Raw genomic sequence first — 27004 nt, forward strand, 5'->3', positions numbered from 1 at the left:
TTTAAAGGTGGAAGTCAAAAAAAAAAAAATATTATTATAAAATCTTGACTCTTCATCTTCATCTCTAGATGGATATTCATCTGAATTCATCCATGACTATTCAACTTCTCGTAACCCTCCAATTTCTTCATTAATGATGAATTAATGTATTTATGGCCTTTAATCTTATAGCCTTTGATCTTTCTCCTTTGGCCTATAAATAGATGATATGTAATCTTGTATCGGCAGGTGAAAAGTAAGAAAGAATAAAAGAGCCATTTATATCTTATGCTCTCTTGTGTTTTCTTTCTCTTTATTTTCTATTGCTTTATTACTTTTACTTTTAGTTTCATATCATGTTATCAGCACGAGGCTCTAACCAACTGAGTGTCTTCACTTATTTGTGGTAATATATTTCTTTCCTTTTATTTCATAATGTCAAATCTCACCAAGCTTGAATTTGTAGCTCTTGACATATCCGGCAAAAATTATTTGTCATGGACTCTTGATGCCGAGATCCATTTGGACGCAATGAATCTTGGAGAAACTATAAAAGAAGGAAATGACGCATCCCTGCAGGATCGCGCCAAAACAATGATCTTCCTTCGCCACCATCTCCATGAAAGCTTGAAAGCCGAATATCTTACAGTGAAAGATCCATATGTCATTTGGACAAATTTGAAAGAGAGATATGATCATCAGAAATATACGATCCTTCCAAAAGCCCACTACGAATGGATTCACATACGGCTGCAGGATTTTAAAACTGTAAGCGAGTATAATTCCGCAGTATTCAGAATTACCTCTCAGTTAAAATTATGCGGAGAAAAAATTACTGAACAGGATATGTTAGAAAAAACATATTCTACTTTTCATGCCTCGAATGTGCTCCTGCAGCAGCAGTATCGAGAGCGGGGTTTTAAAAGATATTCTGAGCTGATATCATGCCTACTTGTTGCTGAGCAAAATAATGAACTTTTGATGAAAAATCATCAATCACGACCAACTGGTTCAGATCCATTTCCTGAAGTGAATGCTGCATCATCTGTTCATCATAGATATGACCGTGGTCATAGTCATGGATGTGGCCGTGGACGTAGTCGTGGCCGTGGTCGTAATAAGCATTGGTATCGTGGAGGCTACCATGGCATAAACTTTAAGAAATCAGCAAACAAGGAGGAGAAACTACAGAACTCCTCTAAAAATAAAGAAAGTGATTGCTATCGATGTGGCATGAAAGGACATTGGTCACGTACCTGTCGTACGGCCAAACACCTTGTTGACCTTTACCAAGCTTCACTGAAAGGAAAAGGGAATGATGTAGAAACAAATTTTGTTGAAGATCAAGATCCACTGAACATCACCAATTTAGATGTCTCCGATTTTTTTGAGAATGATGATGGAAAGTTTGAACATCTGAGTGGTGATGGAAATGTTCTATATGATTAAATCTTGTTTTTCCTTTTAGAAATCTACTTTACTTTGAAGCATGTTATCTCTTTTGTAATAAAATATATATGGTGCTCCATTTTCTTAATTGCTAACTTCTATGTTTTATGCATCTTTAATGCTTATACATACTTTATTTTTATTTTTTGAAGAATATGGATTCATTTGGAATCAATGATGGAGATTTGTGTCTGGCAGACAGTGCAACAACACACACCATTCTCAAAAGTAAAGCATATTTTTCCCAGCTAAAACTAGCTGAAGCAAATATTAACACAATATCTGGTATTTCAAATCTAATTGAAGGCTCCGGAAGAGCCTGTATGGTATTGCCTGGATCAACAGTATTATCAATAAGCGATGCCTTGTTTCGTAGTAGATCCCAAAGGAACCTACTAAGTTTTAGAGATATACGTCGAAATGGTTATCATATTGAGACCATAAATGAGAATGATAAAGAATATCTCTATATTACATCGCTTATTTCTGGCAAGAAACATATGGCGGAAAAATTGCCATCATTCTCCTCTGGATTATATTATACTTATATCAATCCAATAGAATCCAATGTTGTGATTAATCAGAAGTTAAGCAATCCAAAGACTTTTGTTCTTTGGCATGACCGCTTAGGTCATCCAGGTGCAATAATGATGAGAAGAATTATTGAAAATTCATATGGACACCCATTAAAGAATCAGAAGATTCTTTTATCAAATGAATTATCATGTGCTGCTTGTGCTCAAGGAAAATTGATTGCTAGGCCATCCCCAACTAAAATTGAGATTGAATCTCCTACGTTTTTAGAACGGATTCAAGGGGATATATGTGGGCCTATTATTCCATCATGTGGACCATTTCGATATTTTATGGTATTGATAGATGCCTCAACACGTTGGTCACACGTTAGTCTATTATCCACCCGTAACGTGGCATTTGCGAGACTCCTAGCACAAATAATCCGGTTAAGAGCTCAATTTTCGGATTATACAATCAAGAAAATTCGTCTTGATAATGCAGGAGAATTTACATCCCAAGCTTTTAATGATTATTGCATGTCAATTGGGATTACTGTTGAGCATCCTGTGGCCCACACGCATACACAAAATGGTCTAGCAGAATCTCTGATTAAACGCCTGCAGCTAATTGCTGCAGCACTAATTCGAACTAGGCCAACTGCTCATCATAAATACTCCCCATTACAGCTTGTTTCTGGCAAAGAACCAGATATATCCCATCTAAGAATTTTTGGTTGTGCAGTATACGTTCCAATTGCCCCACCACATCGCACAAAGATGGGTCCACAAAGGAGACTGGGAATTTATATTGGATTTGAATCTCCGTCAATTATTAAATATCTTGAACCATTGACTGGAGATATTTTTACAGCACGTTTTGCTGATTGTCAATTTGATGAAACAATATTTCCCGGATTAGGGGGAGAAAAACAAAAGCTGGAAAAACGAGAACTCTCATGGAATGCATCATTAATATCTCATTTTGATCCTCGTACAAATCAGTCTGAACTGGAAGTTCAGAAAATTATTCATTTGCAAAAGGTTGCAAATCAATTACCAGATGCATTCACTGATGCTAAGAAAGTGACCAAGTCACATATACCAGCTGTAAATGCTCCTGCTCGAATTGAAGTTCCAAAGGAACAAACTACTAACACATTAGCAAATGAGTCTCTTGCACGCCAGAAGCGTGGTAGACCTCTTGGTTCCAAAGATAAAAATCCAAGAAAGAGACGGGAGCAAAATAAATAAGTTGGCACACTTTAGTTCTTGATCCTCCTGAAGAGGCTATGGCACAAAAGCCAGTAGAAGACATAACTAAAGAAACAACTCCAGAAGAGTGTCAAGCGCCTGAAAATGATGAAAGAATTGCAAATATTGAGAATGAAGAAATCTCAATAAGTTATGTCACTACAGGAAAAAGATGGAACCGAAATAAAGTTATGGTTGATGAAATATTTGCATATGCAGTAGCTACTGATTTAGTAAAAGAAAGCGAGGATCTTGAACCAAAGTCCATTCAAGAATGTCGACATAGAAATGATTGGCCAAAATGGAAAGATGCAATCCAAGCCGAATTAAATTCGCTTGCAAAGCGAAAGGTATTTGGACCTGTAGTCCAAACGCCTGAAAATGTACAACCTGTTGGCTACAAGTGGGTGTTTGTACAGAAAAGGAATGAGAATAATGAGGTTGTCAGATACAAAGCACGACTTGTAGCACAAGGTTTCTCTCAGAGACCTGGAATTGATTATGAGGAGACATATTCTCCTGTAATGGATGCAACTACATTTAGGTTTTTAATTAGTCTGGCAATTTCTGAAGGACTTCATATGCGTCTTATGGATGTAGTCACAGCTTATTTATATGGATCACTTGATAATGATATTTATATGAAAGTCCCTGAAGGACTAAAAATGCCTGAAGCAGTAGTTCAAAACCCCGAAAAATGTATTCAATCAAGATACAAAAATCTTTGTATGGATTAAAGCAATCTGGACGAATGTGGTATAATCATCTTAGTACATACCTCCTGAAGGAAGGATATGTTAACAAAGCTATTAGCCCATGTGTTTTTATAAAGAAATCAAAATCTGGGTTTGTTATTATTGCAGTGTATGTTGATGATCTCAACATCATCGGAACTCCTGAAGAACTTGCAGAAGCAGTCATGTACTTAAATAGAGAATTTGAGATGAAAGATCTTGGAAAGACAAAATTTTGTCTCGGACTGCAGATCGAGCATTTATCAGATGGAATATTTGTTCATCAATCTAATTACATAGAAAAGGTGTTAAAACGTTTTTATATGGATAAAGCTCATCCATTAAGTGCCCCAATGGTTGTTCGATCCTATGATATAAAGAAGGACCCTTTTCGTCCTCGAGAAGATAACGAAGAGATTCTTGGCCCTGAAGTGCCGTATCTCTGTGCAATTGGTGCACTAATGTATCTTGCTAACTATACGCGACCGGACATAGCTTTTTCTGTCAATTTATTAGCAAGATATAGTTCGGCACCAACACGGAGACATTGGAATGGTGTTAAACACATATTTCGTTATCTTCGAGGAACAACTGATTTGGGATTATTATATTCAAAACAACCAAAACCGGAACTGGTTGGATATGCAGATGCTGGATATTTGTCTGACCCACATAAAGGGCGATCACAAACAGGATATTTATTCACATATGGTGGTACTGCTATATCTTGGCGATCTATAAAGCAAACTATCACTGCCACTTCTTCCAATCATGCCGAGATACTTGCGCTTCATGAAGCAAGTCGAGAATGTGTGTGGTTGAGATCTTTGCTTCAACATATCTATGAAGAATGTAATCTTCCAACAATCAACGAGAAATCAACAATAATATATGAGGACAATACTGCATGTATTGCTCAAATAGAAAAAGGATATATTAAAGGTGATAGAACCAAGCACATCTCACCAAAATTCTTTTTCACACATGAACTCTAGAAGAAAGGTGAAATAGATGTTCGGCAGATTCGCTCAAGTGAAAATCTAGCAGACTTATTCACCAAAGCATTGCCTGCAACAACATTTAAGAAACTAGTACAGAAGATTGGTATGTGTCAACTCAGAGCCATTTGTTGACATGCTCACATGAGGGGGAGGCTTATATGCACTGTATTTTTTTTTTTCCTTCGCCTAGGTTTTGTCCCATTGGGTTTTCCTAGCAAGGTTTTTAATGAGACAGTTTGAAAAGCATATAATGAGAATATTGTACTCTTTTTCCTTCACTAGGATTTTTGTCCCACAGGGTTTTTTCCTAGTAAGGTTTTAATGAGGCATATTCTTAAGAGATGAATATCCAAGGGGGAGTGTTATAAAATCTTGACTCTTCATCTTCATCTCTAGATGGATATTCATCTAAATTCATCCATGACTATTCAACTTCTCGTAACCCTCCAATTTCTTCATTAATGATGAATTAATGTATTTATGGCCTTTAATCTTATGGCCTTTGATCTTTCTCCTTTGGCCTATAAATAGATGATATGTAATCTTGTATCGGCAGGTGAAAAGTAAGAAAGAATAAAAGAGCCATTTATATCTCATACTCTCTTGTGTTTTCTTTCTCTTTATTTTCTATTGCTTTATTACTTTTACTTTTAGTTTCATATCAAATATATATTTTTATGAAAATATAATTTTTATGTTTTATGAAAAAAAATTTCAGAAAAAAATATAAAAAAATTATTTTTTCGTGATCCGAAATATTTTTATTTTTTCCTAAAAAGACTTTTCAAATATCCTTATTTGATCCAAAGTATTAAAAATCTAATTTTTATTAAGGGTATAATAGGAATTACACATAATTTTTCCAAAAAAGTGGATGGTCAACCAAACATAAGCATTTTGAAAATCTGTACTTTTTCATGGTCAACCAAACATGCCAAAAATACTTTTTCAAACATTCTCTTTTCCTGAATTTACTTTTTAGGAATCATATTCCTATGAGAAAAAATACTTCACGCGAACCAAATGAGCCCGAAGAAGAAGTTGTGCACCGGCTCCTTTTTGGAGTCTGTGAATCTGGTGGTCCCATCCCTCGGCATCCTCGGGATGAGGCTGAACGGCAGCTTGGAGCACAGATTGCTCCGTTCCGACCTGAAGTCCACGCAATCCTTACAGTGTGCTAGGAAAGTCGGGACCTCCAATTGCTTCAATCAGCTTGCTTTTTGCAACCATGTTTAGCATTCTATATAAGACATCCGTTATTGTATCATCCCTTCTTTGCCTATGGATCCAATTGATGGGTTGACCATTAAGAAGGGGGGCAATCTTGCTAGTCTGAAGAATTAAGGCAATCCAACTTGCTGCACCACTTGAAACTGGAACCCCTTTCTCTAAGAATAGAGATGAGAAAATCCCAATCAATATTGTCAAAAGCTTTTCTGAAATCCACTTTGTAGAGAAGTCCTTGCTGTTTAAATCTTTTGCAGGCCGCTATGATCTCCACCGCATAAGTATAGGAGTCTTGAATTTGACGCCCTTTATAAATGCCGATTGAGATCTTGAAATGAGGTTATTTATTAACTTTGAGAGCCTCAGGGCAAGAGTTTTGGTAAAGATTTTAACAGCCCCATTGATCAAACTTATGGGTTACCGTTATGCTTTCAAGCTTTTTGGGGATCAAGAACATGAAGGCATAATTCAGCTTACCAACATTTACAGCTTTGGCATAGACGTTGATGAATAGTTTGAAGGTGTCCGTTTTTGGAACCTCCTAGTAAGTGCTAATAGTATGGGTTTGGGAACCCTTCGGAGCTTGGAGCTCTCTCTTTGAAAAGATTGAAAACGGCCTTTACTTAGCACCACTATGGGAGCGGCGGACCTAGTCTCCTTAACTTATCACCAGTATGGGCTTGAGCTAAGGGATGGCAAAAGAGAGAGCTTGGAAAGTAACGTAGGATTGCAATAGCTGGCGGGTGACGATCTAAGTAGATATACCAGATTACCTTAACTGATAGCCAGCTACAGAAAATCTTATAATTTGCTCAAACTTTTTGATTAAGCCAAATAAGTGTCGCTCTATCATATATCCTTGGTGGATGTCTTAGTTACGCTACTTGTGCAACCTAAATCAACTAGCTAGTGCCCATTTAATTAATCTTAAAATACAAGTTTCCTAGTAAAAATAAATGAAGCACAGATTTTTTGCGGTGCACAGGCCACACCGTAGAATACTGTATAGCTCTTGATGGCTGCTATTAGAAGACGGATGGCTATAAAACAAGATGGCTCACGAGCGCTGCTATATCATACATGATGCTCATTGTTTGATGACATATTTGTTCAGCACTTTATGGTACAACACCTACTTACTTCAAAAGATTCCGACTGAATATCCATGTATACAAACACATAAAGTTTAAGCTCATCTATCGCCACATATATTTATGACGACAATAAAAGGTTGAGACACAGAACCAAATTCTCCTTGTTAAGCCGCTGCGCATGGCGGGTTCGGATTGTATCTTTTGCACAAAAGGATAATTAATATTCTTTCATGACGTCAATAATCGGATCAAATATTGTACAACACTCAAAGCTTTCCAACCATCTATGCGGTTATTGCGTAATCCAACGGTTGATGTCGAGGAAGAAGGTGAATCATTCTTTCACGCGAAAGAAACGGTCTGAACCGGAAAATGGCATGCCCAAGGTCGATCTCATCAATCATCACCACCCTTGCGGCCATCTGCTGCGGTGGTCTCCGCCGGGCAGCCAGCTACTCTTCTTCTTATCACACCCCGACACCTTCTCCTCCCTCCTCCTCCTCCTCCACCACCTCAACATCGACAAGATCCTGCCTCGCCTCGCCTCACTGCCACCTTTCCTTTCATTCCTGGCCGACGTTGCATGCCTCTTGCAGGACCTCGAATCGGCTCTCGCCGGAAACCTAGTCTCATCATCCTCGTCGTGACTGAGGACCGACACAGCGTTGAACCTAAGGTAACTGGTCTCCAAGGACTCCTTAGGGATGTTCTTCGAGAGGAGAGGCGACGCGCCGCCCCAGTTATTGGTCCCGGAGATCGGGTGTTGGGGTGTTCGGAATTCGACAACCTCGCGCTCTCTCCCCATTACTGTCACCCTCTGGGGTGTGCTGAATTCCGTCATGTCTCTTGCTCCTCTCCATATCATGGCTGATCTCCGGGGCGGTTCATAGTCCACTATATTCCTGGTTGGTGACATCTGCGGAGTGTTGAAGCCAAAATTGTCCCTGTTGCACCTGGCCAACCGTGATCTTTGGACCGCGCCCATCCCTGTGATCATTGTCTCCCTCTCTCTGGTCACTGGCCTCGGCATGCCTATGGGATCTAGGATGGCATCTCTGTAGACTGTAGGAGAATATGAAATGGAATTCACAGTTCTGGCCATAGAGTTCTTTTAGAAACAATGTTATGCTCTTCTTTAACATGGATCCTAAATATATATGTTTGCAAGAAGATGAGCTGCACAGAGGAAGTAAATTACATCCCACTCATAAAATGACCATGGCGTCCCTACTGCATGCGATGTCTTTGATTTTGTCCCCATGGTCCTCTGGTCATCAAAGCAGGTGAGGCCACAAAGCAAGGTATATTAGTAATTTTACAACGCGGACTTCGTTCTTGTTTGCAGAATAGTACTCCATTTCCATGGCTCCGGTAGTATCGGCCGAGGACGACCCTCTTGTCGAACATATAAGTTTTAAAATTGATAAGATTTTAGACATTTTGGAAGCCTTTGTCAGTCGATGATTCCTACTCAGCTAGGGTTGCAATTTACACCTGTGCAGAAGATTAGACATAGCTGAACACGCCATTTTGTTTAAGCCTTCCGTATTTCTTACAAAAAAGAGTCCTTTCTATGTATTAAAAAAGAAGGTAATCTGTTGCCTGAATGAAGGCAATTCTATTTATCTGTGGAAGTAGGATCAAGAATGTGGAGTACATCATGTGCAAGGAATCTCTTTTGGAAGAGTCCGGTCATCAAGAAAGAGATAAAGACTACAGAGTTCAACAACACGTATTTTTTTTATTCTTTTCAGTTTGAGCTGGTCTCTTGACCTCTTTGTTTTTACGCTTAAGATGTTGGTAATAAGATTCTTTTTCTAAAGCACGTACGGTATGAGCTTTCAAGTCTAACATGCCACCCATTATAAAAAGGCATGCTGCTCCTGGGTTCTAGGAAGGACCATATATACACACTTAAGCTATTTTCGTTTTTGGAACGCATCAGATAAAGATGACACCAAGATCAAGACCCTCCCATTATGCATAATAAAATACAACAATACTGAAATTATTTGGTTCCGTGTTGTATGTATGTATGCATGCATGCATGCATGTGCTTGTATGAAGGAGAATGAATATCTTTTACAAAAAAATTAATAGGAATAATATTTTTATCAATTTCATTTTTGAGTCTCAAAGTTTGTTGCTTATTTCAAGCAAGCTCAAATAGAAACTTAGATTTCAAACCTAAAAATATACTCTGTGAGACCCTGGAACTGGGCCCGATCCACTTGACCGGCCCAGTCCCAAGTTTTGGCCTCACGTGCGGTGCACGTGAGGCAACGGGATGGAGGGATCCATCCCGAAGAAGAAGGAGCCCCTGTTTTAGGGCTCCTTCTCCTTCTCCTTCTCCTGTGAGTCCACCGAGGGAGAGAGCCGCCGCACCCCAAGGAAGAAAGGGGGGAGGATTCTTCTTAGTGTTACCACTGAGAGAGAGAGAGAGAGAGAGAGAGAGAGAGAAGCCATGGCACGGGTGGCATTCTTCTTCCTTTGCTGCCGGAGAAGGAGAGAGGCGCCGGACGTCGGGGCGGAGGTGAGAATCCTTAGCCTTTCTCTCCTCTTCTTTCACTGCTTGGCCATGACGTGTGGTGGGTTGGAGCCGGCCGATCGCTGGATTTGGGTCCAAAACGGCTTGCTCTAGCCGTCGGCGTGTTCGCCGCCGCCAGTCGCCGGGGGTGGCCGGATTTGCTCCGCCACCTGCTGCCACTGCCAAGGCCGGCCACCGCGGCCGCCTTGGGTTCGACCGGGAGGAAAGAAGAGGGGGCGGCGGCAGGGGGGTCATGGATCCCCTGTTTCGCCGAAGGAGAAGAAGGGAGTCGGGAGAGAAAAGAAGAAAGAAGAAAAAGAAAAGAAGGAAAAAGAAAAGAGAAAAGAAGAAGAAGAAAAAGAAAAAGAAAAGAAAAGAAAAGAAAAAAAAAGGAAAATAATTTAATAATAATAAAGAAAGAGAATGGTTTACGGGTATGAACCCAAACTCGGGGTGCTAGGTACTCCTGCGGGGCCAGCCATGGGAGGATATTAAAAATTTAAGTCTTTATATATATTTATTGTGATGAATTTTAAAAGATGAATACGATTTTTGAATATTAGGTTCTGGAAGGGATTTGTGGAATTAATTGGATTTGTCGTGGATCGCGTTCGCAAGGTAAGTGATGTAACCTCTTTTTTAGATTTATCGGCAAACTATATATATGTTTCACGAATCGAATTATTCATGATTTCGAATTTGATGCATGGATTATATGTGTATTTTAGAATATTATATGATCATGATTGAACGTATTTGCTTCTGATTTGAATTGTGTTTAATTGCTCTGACATTGTATCTTTTGGCTTGGAACACTAAACATAATGTAAGAAAAGATTATGACTTGAAATAGATTCAGACTTGCAGTCGGGCTATGTTGAGGACCCTGCCAATGGGGGCTAATACATTGGTACCGCAAGAAGAATAGTCGGTGATATGACCCTACCACAGGGAACATGTGGTCATAGTTCCTGGCTGTTGAGTTGAATCTGATAAATTGAAAGAAATTAAGATATGAACGACATTTGGTTTTGACATTGTATGTTTTTTTTATATATAACTGAAATATGAAATAGAGAACAAGCTGAACTATCGACCTGGCTATGTTGAGGACCCCGCCAATGGGGGCAGATACGTTGGCAATTGACTGTCCTGAAGGACTCACCGCAAGAAGATTAGTCGGTGTTGATGATCCTGCCACAGGGAACATGTGGTCATAGTCCAGGATCGACATGATAAATTGAATATGTGAAAGAATCTTGAAACCGCGAAAAGAATCTTTTGAATTTAAGAAATATTTGACTTATACTTTGGAACTGCATATTTATTTATTTTCCACATATTAGTGCTTGATTTATCTAGCTAGAGTGTTCATTACTTACTGGGCTGTCTAGCTCATTATACCATCTCTTGTTGTTTTACAGATTTCGAGAACTAGTCTATTGGGGATTCAAATTGGGAGAGCGACTAGAAGGATTGTGGCACAAGTTATCTTAGATTAGGGTTATTTAAGTTGATTTGTTATTATGAAAAGAATAGTATTTTTTATTTTGACCGGATATTATCATGTTATTAATAGGTTCTTCTATCTGTTGTAAAAGAGAGAGAGAGAGAGAAATCTGGCATCCCAAGTCTAGGATTAATGGTTCTTGCATTAGCTGATCCTGGATTTGGAATGTTTTAGCCTAGATCTCTTTTCTCTTAATTTGTAGCTTATGCTTTTGACAGAATTAAGAAATAATTATCAATCTTGAAGAAATTAATAATTTTATTGGAGATTGTAAAGTATTCATCTCGGTGGATTATTATTAATTTAAATTATCGTCTTTGGATCCAAATAATAGATCTTGTTCATGTCTATCAGAGACTATGTGATGTATATAAAACTTCAATTCAAAGTTTGGATTTAAGCCGATCTAGGGTCTTTTGTCAATATTGTTGCGGTTGCTGATAACAATCTAGATTTGCATAAAGAATTTGTATTTTAGAGGCTTACATGGTTATGATGAAGGATTTTTGATAAATGCTAAAGATCTCGATGAAGAAAATGTTAGGAGAGATGGTTGAGTTGGTTTTACTCATTTGTATTGATTTATCGCCTTCTAATTTGGACGAGCATTGAGAGAATTCTTCTGGTTGATTTTACGTGGAGTTTGACTTAGAATCCTCTAGTTGAACTGATAAGAGAATTAAGATTCAATCAATTTTGACCCGAGGGTGAATCTAGACGGATGGCTTGAGGTAAAGTAGGGGACGAGAATCAAAGATTTCTTTTTAGGCTTTACGTGGAAATTGAAATTTTGGATCTCTTTAGTTCATAATACAAAATAGTATTTTGATCAAAAATTATTAGTGAATCCAAAGAATTTTGGTAGTTTGAATCAGAGTGCGCAACGAAAGCGTAGTGGTCTGAACTATTTTTCTAAGTTGGTCAGAAGTATTATTCCTTTAATTCGGCAAGTTTTAATAACAAAAGACTTGATTTGATTTTGAATTTTTGGATGTCGCTGCACTATCTTAGGTTCTCTAATTTTATGTCATGCTAAGGAAATGATTAACATCTTGAGACTAGAATTAATAGATCATCGATTTTGATTTTGGATCTGGAATATTTTGGTGTAGACCTATTTCCTCCTAAATCTGAAGCTTGTACTTCTTCAATTAATATCAACCCTCTATTTGAAAGAACTTGAGGTTGTCAAGTGACTTTGATGAATATTCCACTAGGGGTGGATTAGAGTTATTTATGATCTAATCTTGTGATAGATCGATTAATCAAGAGTAGTTGATATTTTGACAAAGAAACTTGATGTTCTTATTCAAAATTAAGACGTTGATTTTTATTTATGAGAGAGAGAAGTTTGATTTACATCATCTATAAAAGAACCAAATCTGGAGGTATTGGACCTTATTCTTATGATAAGATTAAATTATATTGATAAGTAGAACTATTGGAAGACTGAGGTTAGTCTTCTAGTAGAGAAGAATGTTGTTGGTTCTATGAATAATCTGAAGGTAGCTATGTAATTTTCATCAGTGGGGTTTTCTATTGTTGACAATTCTTGGGAGAATCTTGGGCATCTTAAATTTAGTATTCACGGATTGATGGTTACTTGGTTGGACTTAGATCTGGAAAGTTTTAACATGGATCTCCTATTCCTAATTCTAACATTGTTAATCTGGCTATTTGAAAGGGCTTGAGGTTTTATAAGACAAAGGTTGATCATTATATCATGGAAAAAAAAAATGAGGAGCATTTGATACTAAAACTTTCTCCTACTTACATTTAACTGATTAAATTTCTATGTAGAATTAATCAGGAGCAATTAATTTCTTGAAAAAAAAAAGAAGAATTATGACATGTTAATCCAACGCTGGAAGGTTAGTCTTATTTTGAAAGAGATCAAAAGAACTTGCTATGAATCATAGATGGAAAGGATTAAGTTTTAAAATGCCATAATTTTGCCAAAATCTTGTGAGCCTGCATTTCGAGATGGGGATTGTTTAGGAGCTCGGGAATGATATGATGTTTCTATACTTTCAAAATTTGAAGCCTTAAGTGAGTTAATTTCGAGGACGAAATTATTTTAAGGGAGAAAGAATGTGAGACCCTGGAACTGGGCCCGATCCACTTGACCGGCCCAGTCCCAAGTTTTGGCCTCACGTGCGGTGCACGTGAGGCAACGGGATGGAGGGATCCATCCCGAAGAAGAAGGAGCCCCTGTTTTAGGGCTCCTTCTCCTTCTCCTTCTCCTGTGAGTCCACCGAGGGAGAGAGCCGCCGCACCCCAAGGAAGAAAGGGGGGAGGATTCTTCTTAGTGTTACCACCGAGAGAGAGAGAGAGAGAGAGAGAGAGAGAGAGAGAGAGAAAGAAGCCATGGCACGGGTGGCATTCTTCTTCCTTTGCTGCCGGAGAAGGAGAGAGGCGCCGGACGTCGGGGCGGAGGTGAGAATCCTTAGCCTTTCTCTCCTCTTCTTTCACTGCTTGGCCATGACGTGTGGTGGGTTGGAGCCGGCCGATCGCCGGATTTGGGTCCAAAACGGCTTGCTCTAGCCGTCGGCGTGTTCGCCGCCGCCAGTCGCCGGGGGTGGCCGGATTTGCTCCGCCACCTGCTGTCGCTGCCAAGGCCGGCCACCGCGGCCGCCTTGGGTTCGACCGGGAGGAAAGAAGAGGGGGCGGCGGCAGGGGGCTCATGGATCCCCTGTTTCGCCGAAGGAGAAGAAGGGAGTCGGGAGAGAAAAGAAGAAAGAAGAAAAAGAAAAGAAGGAAAAAAAAGAGAAAAGAAGAAGAAGAAAAAGAAAAAGAAAAGAAAAGAAAAGAAAAGAAAAGGAAAATAATTTAATAATAATTGTTGCTGGAAATCGGACCCGGGGGCAATCTTCGGTCGAGGGAGAGGGAGCAGCGGGTCACCACTGCGGGGCGGCATCCGGTCGGCGGGCGGCGTCCTCCGTCTGGGGCGGCCGGAGAGAAGGAGCAGCAGATCCTCGCGGCGGGGCGGCGATCCGTCAGCTGGCGGCGTCCTCCACCTGGGTGCCTGCACACGAACCGGTGGCCGGGTTTTCCGGCGCCGGCCCTCCGACGCTCAAGTCAGTGAGGGGGCAAATAGTGTAAAAAGAGAGATAAACAGTATCTGTAGAGTGTATCCATTTTTTCAACCCCCTCCTGAGAGGCGAAGGCTCCCTTTTATAGGCGGGGGTCGGTTTACCTGCGATGTAACAGGGCGAAGCCGTAGTACGGCTCGGCATGTTGTTCAGGTCGGCGCACGGTCAGGCGAATTATTGCACTGATGTCGGCGGTGAGGGCGTCGTACAACCCGAACGAGCACGCTACCAGGCGAATTATTGCATTGGTGTCGGAGGTATGGCCGAGATCAGAGACTTATCATAGTCGACTAGACTCTGCTGGGCTAATTTGCCGTGGGGAGCTGAGAGTCCGTAGATGACAGGAGCCATGCGCATTAATTGTGGAGTAAGCCGGAGATCCGCATTTATTGTGGAGTAAGCCGGAGATCCGCATTTATTGTGGAGTAAGCCGGAGATCCGCATTTATTGTGGAGTAAGCCGGAGATCCGCATTAATTGTGGAGTGAGCCGGAGGGTTACAGCGGCCATGCGCAATAAATGCCAGAGGGGCGTCAGGGTATGGTCCTCGGCCGGACCTCAGAGGTGCATGGCCGTAGTAGGTGGTTGACAAGAGTAGACCTCGAACATCGGGGTTTTTCTTAGATCGGAGGTCTCGAGGTCAGTCGTCTTGAGGTCGGGCGTTCCGAGGTCGGACGCCGACTTCGGCCGTCCAGGGTCGGAGGTTGTGCGGCTTCTTAGGGGCATTTGTGTCATTTGGGGGAAAAATCTTATTCCCCCCAACACTACCCCCGACTTCCGAGTTCGAGCGGCTTGTGGGCTCGGACGTGGGAAGTAAAGTCTATTTCTAAAGTTGGGGGGCGAGTCTCGTCCGCACCCTTGCGCTTCTCGGAGTTTTCATGGTGAAACCTGCGCCCTTTGACGTCTCGAGGCTGCTTTATTCAGCGAACTTATGATGAAGCTCGCATCATTACGCTTCTTGAAGCGGGGGTGGCGTCTCTTGGATCGCCAAGGTCGCTTTGTGCGGTGGATCCATGATGAGGGTCCTTGAGCTCGACGAGACGGCGCCTCGATCCTGTGGTCGAGGCTCCCCGTTCATTAATGAGTGTGCCGTTTTACGTTTCAAAATGGACACGCGGCATGATCTGAGGTCGGACGTTTCCGACCTCGTGCTACCGGATCATGGATCTGGTGAGTTGGAGGCTACGTCGGGGCTCCACGTGTCTCAGGGCCTTATTAAATGAGGGGAGCGGGGGTGGCGTCCGCTCGTTCCTCAAAACGATTTGATTCTGCGGACCCATGATGAGGCCCCGAGATCCGATGGGACAACGTTTCGATTTCGTACCCGATTTATTAATCCGGAGTGAATACGGTGCCTCGGCCTCCGAGGTCGACACGTGGCGCAACCCGGTCGGGGGATGGGAACCGACCCTGTTGATCTGGGCCGTCAGGGGGGTCTATATAAACCCCTCGAGGTTGCCCTAAAGGTTTTATTTGGCTGCCTCTTATTTTTGTTGTCTTTCTCCCTTACTTCCTTCCTCAACCGAACCTTGCCGTTGGTGCCCGGAGCGATTTCCGGCGATGTCCAGTAGGTTTTCACCCTGTTTTATCTAGGGTTTCCTTCCTTTCTTCCTCCCCTAGCTTCAGTTCCCCTTTATTTTTCTGTGAGAATGGGTTTGGGTCCTGAGGAGGTAGGGTCGAGTCTGTCAGAGGAGGAGCTGGAGTTGATCCGCTCCCGTTTTTTCTTCCAGCCCGGGTTTTGCCTTGAAACCGCGGGGCCGGAGGACAGGGTGACGCAGTCGCCCCCAGGTCGGATCGCGGTCTACCGCGAGACGCTCTGGGCTGGCCTGCGGTTTTCTGTTCACGAGTTCGTGAACAACCTGTTGGCCGAGTACCAGCTTGTCCCGGCGCAGTTGGCTCCGAACTCGTGGAGGACGATAGTCGGGTTCTTGTCCCTGTGCCTCGGGCACGGGATCCCGATCTCAGTAGGTCTTTTCCGCCGGTGTTTTCTGTTGAAGAAGAATCCGGCGGACGCAGGGTGGCTATACTTCGCCTTTCGGGGTGGTATGTCACTCTTTCAGGGCGCCCCTTCCTCGATTCATGAGTGGAAGGGGAAGTTTTTCTTCCTGGCGTCCGAGGCGCCTTGGGGGTTTGACCCGATGTGGGGGCACCCTCGGTTGAAGGCCCTCAACAAGCTCTCCGAGCCCTCAAGGAGGGAGCTGAGGACCCTGGACTCTTTGCGAGCCCTCGGGAGGGGCAACGACCTGACCGAGCTCCTGCGGGAGGACGCCCTAGCAAGCGTGGGTCTGAGCTCGGCGCGCCCGGAGGGTGAGGGTGGTTGCGTTATTTTCTTTCCTTGTCCTTTGCTTTTACTGCCATTGGTCTGACACTTAACGAAATTTTTGATTTCAGATATTCCCCATATGTCGACCAGCAACACATCGCTTTTTTCCCGCCTGAGAAGGCGAGAGGCCGAGGCTGGGGGGGCCATGCCCCAACCTCGAAAGAGGGCGAGGTTGGACGGCGCTTCGACGTCGGCCGGGACGAGTGGCCCCGAGGCGGGGGCCTCCACAGCTGACCCGAGGCGGGCACGGGTCGTCATCGAGGCGGGTCCATCGGCCCCTCCTTGTCCCGCCCCTATTGCCCAGCGGGAGGGGTCGTCTACGATCCGGCTGCAGCGCCCAGGGCCCGAGCCGACTCGGGGCCCCGAAGCGAGCGGCTCTGGGACCTCGGGCTCGGGCATGCCGGGCCCTTCCCGGGTCTTCCGGGAGGAGTCAGCCGAGCCGGGCTCCCCTATTCCCGAGGGGGGCTCGGCCATCTATGATGCCGAGGTCGCACGCTCCGTGTTGCGGCGCGCGATGCTTCCAGCGGACCGGGCCGAGTTCCGGAACATTTCGCTGGAGGAGGTCGTTGACAGTGCTTACTGCAACACCGCCCGGGTAAGCTTCCTTCTTAATTTCCTTGAGTTACTAGCGAACTTGTGTGCTTTTCAACTCACGATGTCTTCGCTTCCTTCTTTTCAGCATATTCACGAACTCGACACCTTGGCGTTCATCGCCCATGGGTGTCAGGAGGAAGCCCGACAGCTCGGCCAGCAGTTAGAGCCGGCCAAGAGGAGAGTCGCCGAGCTGGAGGCGGCGTTGGCCGAGGCCGAGGCTCGGCGAGAGGCCACCGAGGCCGAGCGCCTTGCTATGGCGGGGGCGCTGGAGGAAGAAAGGGCTGCTCACGCCCTGACCAGGTCGGCCATGCACGGTTCAGAGGCGCGCTTGAGGGAGATCCAGTCCGAGGTCGCGGCCCTCAAATATGAGGACGGGGTTTCCCGCCTCCGAATCGAGCAGCTTGAGGCCCGAGAGAGGAGGGCACTCGAGCGAGCTGAACATGCCGTGGAACTCTTCAAGGAGTCGCAAGAGTTCCGCGACATGTTGGAGGAGGAGACGGTGGACGGGTTCCTCCGGGGCTTCGAGAACTTCCGGCTGCAGATGCGCCGGTACTGCCCCCAGTACGACCTTTCGACGGTCCGTCCGAGGGAGGACCTGGGCTGGGGGTCCGACACGGAAGGCCTTCCTGCCATTTTGACATCCGAGGCGGGAATATACGAACAAGACCCCGCCGAGCCTTCGACGGGGGTGGCCGAGGCGGACGGCGTCATGGAGGCGGCTCCGGCGGCCGAGACGGACGCCGTCTCGGAGGCGGTACCTGAGGCCCCTGCCCCCGACCCCGAGCCTGTGCCGGCTGAAGATCCCGAGATCATCAATGTGCCAGACGACCCCCCGGACGTTGCTCCCGCCGCTTAGGACTTAGCGTATTTTTTTCTTTTTTTATTGTATCCGGGGTCAGCTCTTAAATGGTCGACCTCCAATTTTGTAATCGGCCTTCCGGCCTTTTGTCAATAAAAAAATGCTTTTGTCATTCTGTGCTCGTTCCACCCTTTTTTGTCGTGAATGTGGCTAGAGCCTTAGCTAATCGCCTCTTTTTTCCGAATTGTGCCTTGGCCTCCTCGGATTTCAGTCATTCCGACCGGAGGGGGCCCCGAACTTGGGTTTCTAGCAAATTTCTCTGAGTCCCATAACTCGGATCTTTGAATCGCGAAAGTCGTCGCGTTCAGCCTTCAGAGAAATCCCAAGGCATTGAGGTCGGGCCTTAGCCCTTCAAGTAAGACCGGACTAGGTCTGTGCATGCTGCTATTCGGGGAGTTTGGTCGGGTTTCCGAACTCAACTCCGAACCCCTCGTAGGGAGCGCGGGCTAATAAACAAGTTATTGCCGAATGTTTTCATAGTTATCGTTCTCGGACTCTGCCGAGGTTTCGGTAAACAAGGCTGGGATTTCCAAAGGTTGCCTTGGTATTTGTGTTTGGCTGGTATACTCGCGGCCGGGACCACTTTCTCAGCTAAACATCGGAGTTTACGTAGGGGAACCGAGTTGGACCCTAATCTGTGGAGACTTTTTACAAATTGTGGAGACTTGGCGGACGGAGCACGCATAATGTAGTTAGGAGGTCGGCCTTAAGCCGACCTATTGGAGAAGCCCGGCTTTGGGGCGAGATAAGACTCCAACATTGGATGAGATTCCGTTCAGCAGTATGTAGATAAAATTTGACAACGAAGGCGTCTAGTTAGATGTACCTCTTGCATTTTCGAAGTTATGCTTCGCATGGTGGAGTAGGTTGCCTCCCTTCCTCGTCGACCTCCGGAGTCATTTTTGACTTTAGGGGGGGCTCGGGCTTCTCACGGACCCAACGGCGCCCGCCGAGGCTGAGAGGATTTGGGGAGGCTTTATTGGTTTGCAGCTCTTTGCGAGGTCAAGGGAGCTTGAGACCCTATGATCGGACCTCGGGGCGTCCCAACCTTGGTCGAGGGATCTTGCGTCAGGTCAGCGGGTCTGTGGACGCTTTGCTGACCCGTAGTGCCTCCCGAGGTCGAGGGAGTTTGGGACTCTACGGTCGACCCTCGGGGCATCCCGACCTTAGTCGAGGGATCATTCGTCAGGTCGGCGGGTCTGTGGATACTCTACCGACCTGCGACGCTTCCCGAGGTCGAGGGAGTCTGGTCCTCTACGGTCGACCCCCGGGGCATCCTGACCTTAGTCGAGGGATCTTTCGTCAGGTCGGCGGGTCTGGGCACGCTCTACCGACCTGCGACGCTTTCCGAGGTCGAGGGAGTCTGATTCTCTACGGTCGACCCTCGGGGCATCCCGACCTTAGTCGAGGGATCGCTCGCTTCGGGGATCGGGGATCGTCGACCGCTCCCGGGGGTCCACTTTGTGGCGCCCCGGGTGGAGCCACCCTTTCCACCCCTCACGGCTTCTTTCCGAGGTCGAGGGAGTCTGGTTCTCTACGGTCGACCCTCGGGGCATCCCGACCTTAGTCGAGGGGTTGTTCGTCAGGTCGGCGGGTCTGGGCACGCTCTACCGACCTGTGACGCTTCCCGAGGTCGAGGGAGTCTGGTTCTCTACGGTCGACCCTCGGGGCATCCCGACCTTAGTCGGGGGATCGCTCGCTTCGGGGATCGGGGATCGTCGACCGCTCCCGGGGGTCCACTTCGTGGCGCCCCGGGTGGAGCCACCCTTTCCACCCCTCGCGGCTTCTTCCCGAGGTCGAGGGAGTCTGGTTCTCTACGGTCGACCCTCGGGGCATCCCGACCTTAGTCGGGGGATCGCTCGCTTTGGGGATCGGGGATCGTCGACCGCTCCCGGGGGTCCACTTCGTGGCGCCCCGGGTGGAGCCACCCTTTCCACCTCTCGCGGCTTCTTCCCGAGGTCGAGGGAGTCTGGTTCTTTACGGTTGACCCTCGGGGCATCCCGACCTTAGTCGGAGGATCGCTCGCTTCGGGGATCGGGGATCGTCGACCGCTCCCGGGGGTCCACTTCGTGGCGCCCCGGGTGGAGCCACCCTTTCCACCCCTCGCGGCTTCTTCCCGAGGTCGAGGGAGTCTGGTTCTCTACGGTCGACCCTCGGGGCATCCCGACCTTGGCCGGGGAATCTGAGGATCACAGACGACCCAACATTAGAAGAGAATTACAGCCATCAAGATAAGAGAATTATTTGCGAAAAGGAAGCTGAGTCCATTGTCCTGATTGTCTTGAACCCCCAGGGGTTTTACTGGCAGTACATTCGTAGATTCTCGGAGTTCCAGCTTCGCGGGATCAGGGTCCCCTCTAGGGACTTCAATTTGTACGCCCCTAGTCGTTGCACCCGGGCGATCCGATACGGCCCTTCCCAATTTGGGGCGAGCTTTCCTTGCTCGGCCGGTCGAGAAGCCTCGGCTCTCCTGAGGACGAGGTCCCCCACTTTGAAGAGCTTGGGCTTGACTCTGGAGTTGTAGTATTGGGCCGTTCGCTGTTGGTATCTCGCCATGCGGACCCGGGCAACCTCTCTTGTCTCTTCGACGAGGTCCAAGTTGCTCCTGAGCTGGGAGGAATTGGTGTCGGGGTCGTAATGCTCCACCCTTGGAGAAGGCAGGCCGATTTCCAACGGGATGACGGCCTCAGTGCCGTATGCTAGGTTGAAGGGGGTCTCTCCCGTGGGCAGTCGGAACGTGGTCCGGTACGCCCAAAGGACATTGTACAAGTCCTCGACCCACTGTCCTTTGGACCGATCAAGCCTAGCCTTGAGTCCCTGCAAAATAGTGCGGTTAGTTACCTCAGTTTTTCCGTTTGTCTGGGGGTGAGCGACCGAGGTGAAACGGTGATCAATGCCGAGCTTAGAGCAAAATTTTCTGAAATGAACATTGTCAAATTGTCGACCATTGTCAGATATAAGGATACGGGGTAGTCCGAATCTGCAGATTATGGACTTCCACACGAAGTCCCGCATCTTTTGCTCGGTGATCCGGGCGACGGGTTCGGCCTCGACCCATTTGGTGAAGTAGTCGATGGAGACGACCAGGAACTTTCTCTGTCCGGTGGCCAGGGGAAAGGGCCCCAGGATGTCGATCCCCCATTGGGCAAACGGCCAGGGGGTGATGATGGAGGTCAGTAGAGCTGAAGGTCGGCGCTGGATATTGGCGTTTCGTTGGCACCGATCGCACTTCCGGACGAAATCCGTTGCATCCTTCTGGAGTGTGGGCCAGTAATATCCTTGTCGCAGGACCTTATGGGCTAATGCCCTACCCCCCAGGTGATTTCCGCAGATCCCTTCGTGGACCTCTCGGAGGGCATAGTCCGCCTCGGAGGGGCGGAGGCATCTGAGAAGGGGAGAAGTAAATGATCGCCGATAGAGTCTGTTCTCGTACAAGACATACCGGGGGGCCTGGCGCTTGATTCGGCGAGCCTCCGTCTCGTCATGAGGTAGAGTTTCGTCCTGAAGGTAGCAGACGAGCCCATCGATCCAGCTTGGCTCGGAGTCGATGCACATGGTGGGCTCGGGTTCCTCCGTGCTGGGGATCTGAAGATACTCGAGCGCTGTTCCCTTGGGAAGCTCGCTCATGCGGGAGGTTGCCAATTTGGATAGCTGGTCTGCCCTGAGGTTTTCCGCTCTGGGAATATACTGAATATTGAAAGAATTCAGGGCAGATATGAGTTCCCGCACCTTTTGGAGATACTTTTGCATGGATGGCTCTTTAGCTTCGAAATCTCCTTGGATCTGGTTCACTACCAGCTGGGAGTCGCTGAAGGCCGTCAGGTCTTCCACTTTTAGTTCTTTCGCCAGCTTGAGCCCGGCGATGAGAGCCTCATACTCGGCCTCATTGTTCGAGGCCGGGAATTCGAGGCGCAAAGCTTGCTCGGCCACCACTCCGTCTGGACTGGTGAGGATAAGTCTGGCCCCGCTGCCCCCCGAGGTCGAGGACCCGTCCGAGTGCAGGACCCATGGCTGCCTCGGGGCCTCCTCCACGGATTCGGGTGGCCTCTCGGGGTCGTCCGGAAGGGTGCACTCCACGATGAAGTCGGCGAGTATCTGAGCTTTGATAGCCGGCCTGGGCCGATATTCGAGGTCGAATTCCCCGAGCTCGACCGCCCATTTGGCGATCCTCCCCGCACGATCCGACCTCTGCAATATTTGCTTCATAGGCTGGTCGGTCAATATAGCTATCGTGTGGGCTTGGAAGTAAGGCCTGAGTCTCCGAGCCGAGATGATGAGAGCGAAGATGGTCTTCTCAAGTTTAGAATATCGGGTCTCAGCATCCCTGAGAACCCGGCTGGTGTAATAGACCGGCTTTTGGAGCTTGTCCTCTTTCCGGACGAGGACTGAGCTCACTGCAGCTGGGGAGACGGCCAAATATAAGTAAAGGATCTCGCCTTTCTGGGGCTTGGTGAGCAGTGGGGGAGAGGCCAGAAGGCTCCGAAGCTTTTCAAAGGCCTGCTGGCATTCTTCTGTCCACCGGAAGTCTTTCGGCCGTTTGAGGCTCTTGAAGAAGGGGAGGCAGCGCTCGGCTGACCGAGAGACGAACCTTCCCAGGGCGGCAACCCGCCCCGCGAGCCGCTGCACCTCCTTAACTGTCTTTGGAGGCGACATCTCTTGCAGTGCCCGGATTTTCTCCGGGTTGGCTTCAATTCCGCGCTGGGTCACTATGAAACCCAGGAACTTGCCCGAGGTGACCCCGAACGCGCACTTCGCCGGGTTAAGCTTCATTTGGTATCTCCTGAGCTTGGCGAATGTCTCGTTGAGATCGGCTATGTGGTGTTCCGCCGCTCGGCTTTTCACCAGCATGTCGTCCACGTAGACTTCCATATTTCGGCCGATCTGGTCTTTGAATATTTGGCTGACCAGTCTCTGATAGGTGGCCCCAGCGTTTTTCAGGCCAAAGGGCATCACCTTGTAGCAGTAGGTGCCCTTGTCAGTGATGAAGGCCGTCTTCTCCTCGTCTTCCGGCGCCATTCGGATTTGATTGTACCCTGAAAAGGCGTCCATAAAAGTTAGCAGTTGGTGTCCTGAAGTGGAGTCGACGAGCTGGTCGATGCTCGGGAGGGGAAAGCTGTCTTTCGGGCAGGCCTTGTTTAGGTCGGTGTAGTCCACGCACATACGCCACTTCCCGTTGGCCTTCTTTACGAGGACTACGTTGGCGAGCCAATCCGGGTAGGAGACCTCCCGGATGAAGCCGGCCCCGAGGAGTTTGTTCACCTCCTCAGCCGCAGCTCGTTGTCGTTCCGGGGCGGAGCCTCTTTTCTACTGCTTTACAGGCCTGCTGGTTGGCCTCACCTGGAGTCGGTGGACCATGACCTCAGGGTCAATTCCTGGCACGTCCGCGGGCGGCCAGGCGAAGACGTCAGCGTTGTCCCGCAGGAAGCTGACGAGGCGATCCCTCTCGTGGGCGCCGAGGCCGGAGCCGACCTGCACGGTTAGCTCGGGAAAATTTTCTTGTAGTGGAACTTGAATAAGGAGCTCACCGGGCTCTACTTGCTTCTTCCAAAGGGTGTCCCTCGCATCGAGGGTTTCTATGGGCAATGAGGGGCCCGTAGGCTGAATCGTCGCCTCGGCTGGTTGCTTTGCTCCGTGGGCCGCCATGTAGCATTGTTTGGCGACCAGCTGGTCTCCGCGGACCTCGCCTACTCCTTGGCCGGTGGGGAACCGCATGAGCAGATGGTGGGTTGAAACCACGGCTCGAAGGGCGTTTAGCCCTGGCCGCCCAAGGATGGCGTTGTAGACCGAGGGCAGACGGACCACCAGGAAGTCCGTCCTCACAGTGCTCTCCCGGGGGGCGAGGCCAACCGTAACAAGGAAGCTGGCCTCGCCTTCAACCGGGACCGAATCTCCGGTGAACCCGACCAGCGGGGCATTAATTCTCCGGAGATGTCCTTCTGGCAGCCCCATTTTTTGGTAGGCATGATAGTACAAAATGTTGGCTGAGCTTCCATTGTCAACTAGGACACGCTTTACATCAAACCTATTTACAATCATTGAGATGACCACAGCGTCATCGTGGGGGGTCTCGACCCCTTCTAAGTCCTCGTCCGAGAACGAGATGACTTCATCGGTGCGTGGGCGCTTCGGGGATGCTCCCTGGGCGGCTGCTCCTGCCGAGGCCCTCCCAATCATGTTGATGGTGCCGGCAATGGGCCTGTTATCGTCCGGATTCTCGGATGGTATGGTATTCTCCGCCGGCCTCCTTTCTTCATGTCGGTTCCTCACGAACCGGTTGAGTACTCCTCGACGGATGAGTGCTTCTATTTCGTCCCGGAGCTGGAAGCAGTCCTCCGTGTCGTGCCCACGATCTCGGTGGAAGCGGCAGTACTTCTTGAGATTACGGGAGAATCCCATGTCTCGCATAGGCGGCGGGGGTCGGAAGAAGTCCCGGCCCTCGATTTCCATCAGGATCTCGGCCCGGGGGGCGTTGACGGGTGTATAGTTCTCGTATCTCTCCGGGTACGTCCGAGGCCGTGGTGGGGACCTCAGTCGAGGAGGGGTCCTCTGCTGAGGTCGCCCCTGCTGACGGGGCGGGCTCCTCAGTCTGGGGAGATTCTTCTCTCGACGGGGGGATCGGCTCCTTTGTCGGCCGCGCTCCTCGCGGCGCTTCTTCTGCTTCTTAGAGGCGGGCTCAATTGCTCCCCGCCTAGAGGCAACTGCCTCCTCGGCCTTGGCATACTTCCGGGCCCGGGCCAACATTTCGGTGAAGTCGGCCGGAAAGCTCTTCTCGATGGAGAAGAGGAGTCGGTAGGAGCGAACCCCAGTCTTCAGAGCCGACATGGCTATCGACTGGTCGAGCTCGCGAACCTCCCATGTGGCGGCGGTGAAGCGGTCCAGGTACTCCTTAAGAGATTTCCCTTCCTTCTGTTTGATGTCCAAGAGGGAATCTGACGTCCGTTGTTGACGTCGGCTGGCAGCAAAGTTGGTGGCGGACTGCCTGCCGAGTTGTTCAAAGGAGGATATCGTGTTCGGCTTCAGTCCAGAAAACCAAAGCCGAGCGGTCCCTCGGAGGGTTGCTGGGAAGGCCTTGCAAAGTATAGCTTCCGAGGACCCTTGTAGGGCCATGAGGGCCCGATAGCTCTCCAGGTGGTCGAGAGGGTCGGTGATTCCGCTGTAGGGCTCCACCTGAGGCATTTTAAACCTCGCGGAAACCGGCTCGTCCTCGATCTGGCGGGAGAAGGGAGACTTGGTGGTGAACTCAAAGTCTCCCTCCTGCCTCGCCTTCTTACCGTGGAGCGCTGCGATTTGGCGCTCCAAGTGCTCAACCTTTCTATCAAGCTCTCCCACCCGCGGAACTGTCGCCGTGGTCTGCGTCGGCTCACGGCGGTCCGGGGCTGACTCAGCCTCAGAAGGCTGGAGTCTTCTGTTGAAATCTTCCCCCGGTAGCTCCCTCCGGGGAGAAGTTCGCTCTTCATTGTTGGCTCTGGAGGAGCCATGTAGATTCTGGCCGGGGAGAACTGGGCCGTTGGGGAGACGCTCCGGCGGGGCCTGGGCCTGCGGGGGAAGCGTCGGTAAAGCCTCCTCACGCCGCAGGCCCTGAACGGCGGCGGCCAGGGCCTGGACTTGCTGTACCAGGGCATTGAACTGTTCCGGCTGGATCTGAGGGACTAGGTCAGCCAAAGTTGGGGAATTCCCGACGGAGTGTCCGGGACTTTGCGGGGGACGCCGGGAGATGTTAGAGGCTCCCTTACTTCTCAACTTCATGACTGCTACTCGGTCCCTTCCTCTAGCGCCAACTGTTGCTGGAAATCGGACTCGGGGGCAATCTTCGGTCGAGGGAGAGGGAGCAGCGGGTCACCACTGCGGGGCGGCGTCCGGTCGGCGGGCGGCGTCCTCTGTCTGGGGCGGCCGGAGAGAAGGAGCAGCAGATCCTCGCGGCGGGGCGGCGATCCGTCAGCTGGCGGCGTCCTCCGCCTGGGTGCCTGCACACGAACCGGTGGCCGGGTTTTCCGGCGCCGGCCCTCCGACGCTCAAGTCAGGGAGGGGGCAAATAGTGTAAAAAGAGAGATAAACAGTATCTGTAGAGTGTATCCATTTTTTCAACCCCCTCCTGAGAGGCGAAGGCTCCCTTTTATAGGCGGGGGTCGGTTTACCTGCGATGTAACAGGGCGAAGCCGTAGTACGGCTCGGCATGTTGTTCAGGTCGGCGCACGGTCAGGCGAATTATTGCACTGATGTCGGCGGTGAGGGCGTCGTACAACCCGAACGAGCACGCTACCAGGCGAATTATTGCATTGGTGTCGGAGGTATGGCCGAGATCAGAGACTTATCATAGTCGACTAGACTCTGCTGGGCTAATTTGCCGTGGGGAGCTGAGAGTCCGTAGATGACAGGAGCCATGCGCATTAATTATGGAGTAAGCCGGAGATCCGCATTTATTGTGGAGTAAGCCGGAGATCCGTATTTATTGTGGAGTAAGCCGGAGATCCGCATTTATTGTGGAGTAAGCCGGAGATCCGCATTAATTGTGGAGTGAGCCGGAGGGTTACAGCGGCCATGCGCAATAAATGCCAGAGGGGCGTCAGGGTATGGTCCTCGGCCGGACCTCAGAGGTGCACGGCCGTAGTAGGTGGTTGACAAGAGTAGACCTCGAACATCGGGGTTTTTCTTAGATCGGAGGTCTCGAGGTCAGTCGTCTTGAGGTCGGGCATTCCGAGGTCGGACGCCGACTTCGGCCGTCCAGGGTCGGAGGTTGTGCGGCTTCTTAGGGGCATTTGTGTCATTTGGGGGAAAAATCTTATTCCCCCCAACAATAATAAAGAAAGAGAATGGTTTACGGGTATGAACCCAAACTCGGGGTGCTAGGCA

At 48.4% G+C, this 27004-nt stretch overlaps 1 protein-coding gene across 1 annotated transcript; it reads left to right on the forward strand.

The window, feature by feature from the left end:
• Nucleotides 1-414: 414 nt before the first annotated feature.
• LOC120110108 (uncharacterized) lies at nucleotides 415-1428 on the forward strand. The gene has a single exon (XM_039124044.3). It carries the CDS (start codon nucleotides 415-417, stop codon nucleotides 1426-1428), a length of 1014 nt encoding a protein of 337 aa, XP_038979972.3.
• Nucleotides 1429-27004: the final 25576 nt, after the last annotated feature.

This window comes from Phoenix dactylifera, chromosome 3, assembly GCF_051530095.1.
Source record: "Phoenix dactylifera cultivar Ajwa chromosome 3, Ajwa_hap1_PhDact_Kaust_v1.1, whole genome shotgun sequence".
In the NCBI taxonomy this organism is placed as follows: Eukaryota; Viridiplantae; Streptophyta; class Magnoliopsida; order Arecales; family Arecaceae; genus Phoenix; species Phoenix dactylifera.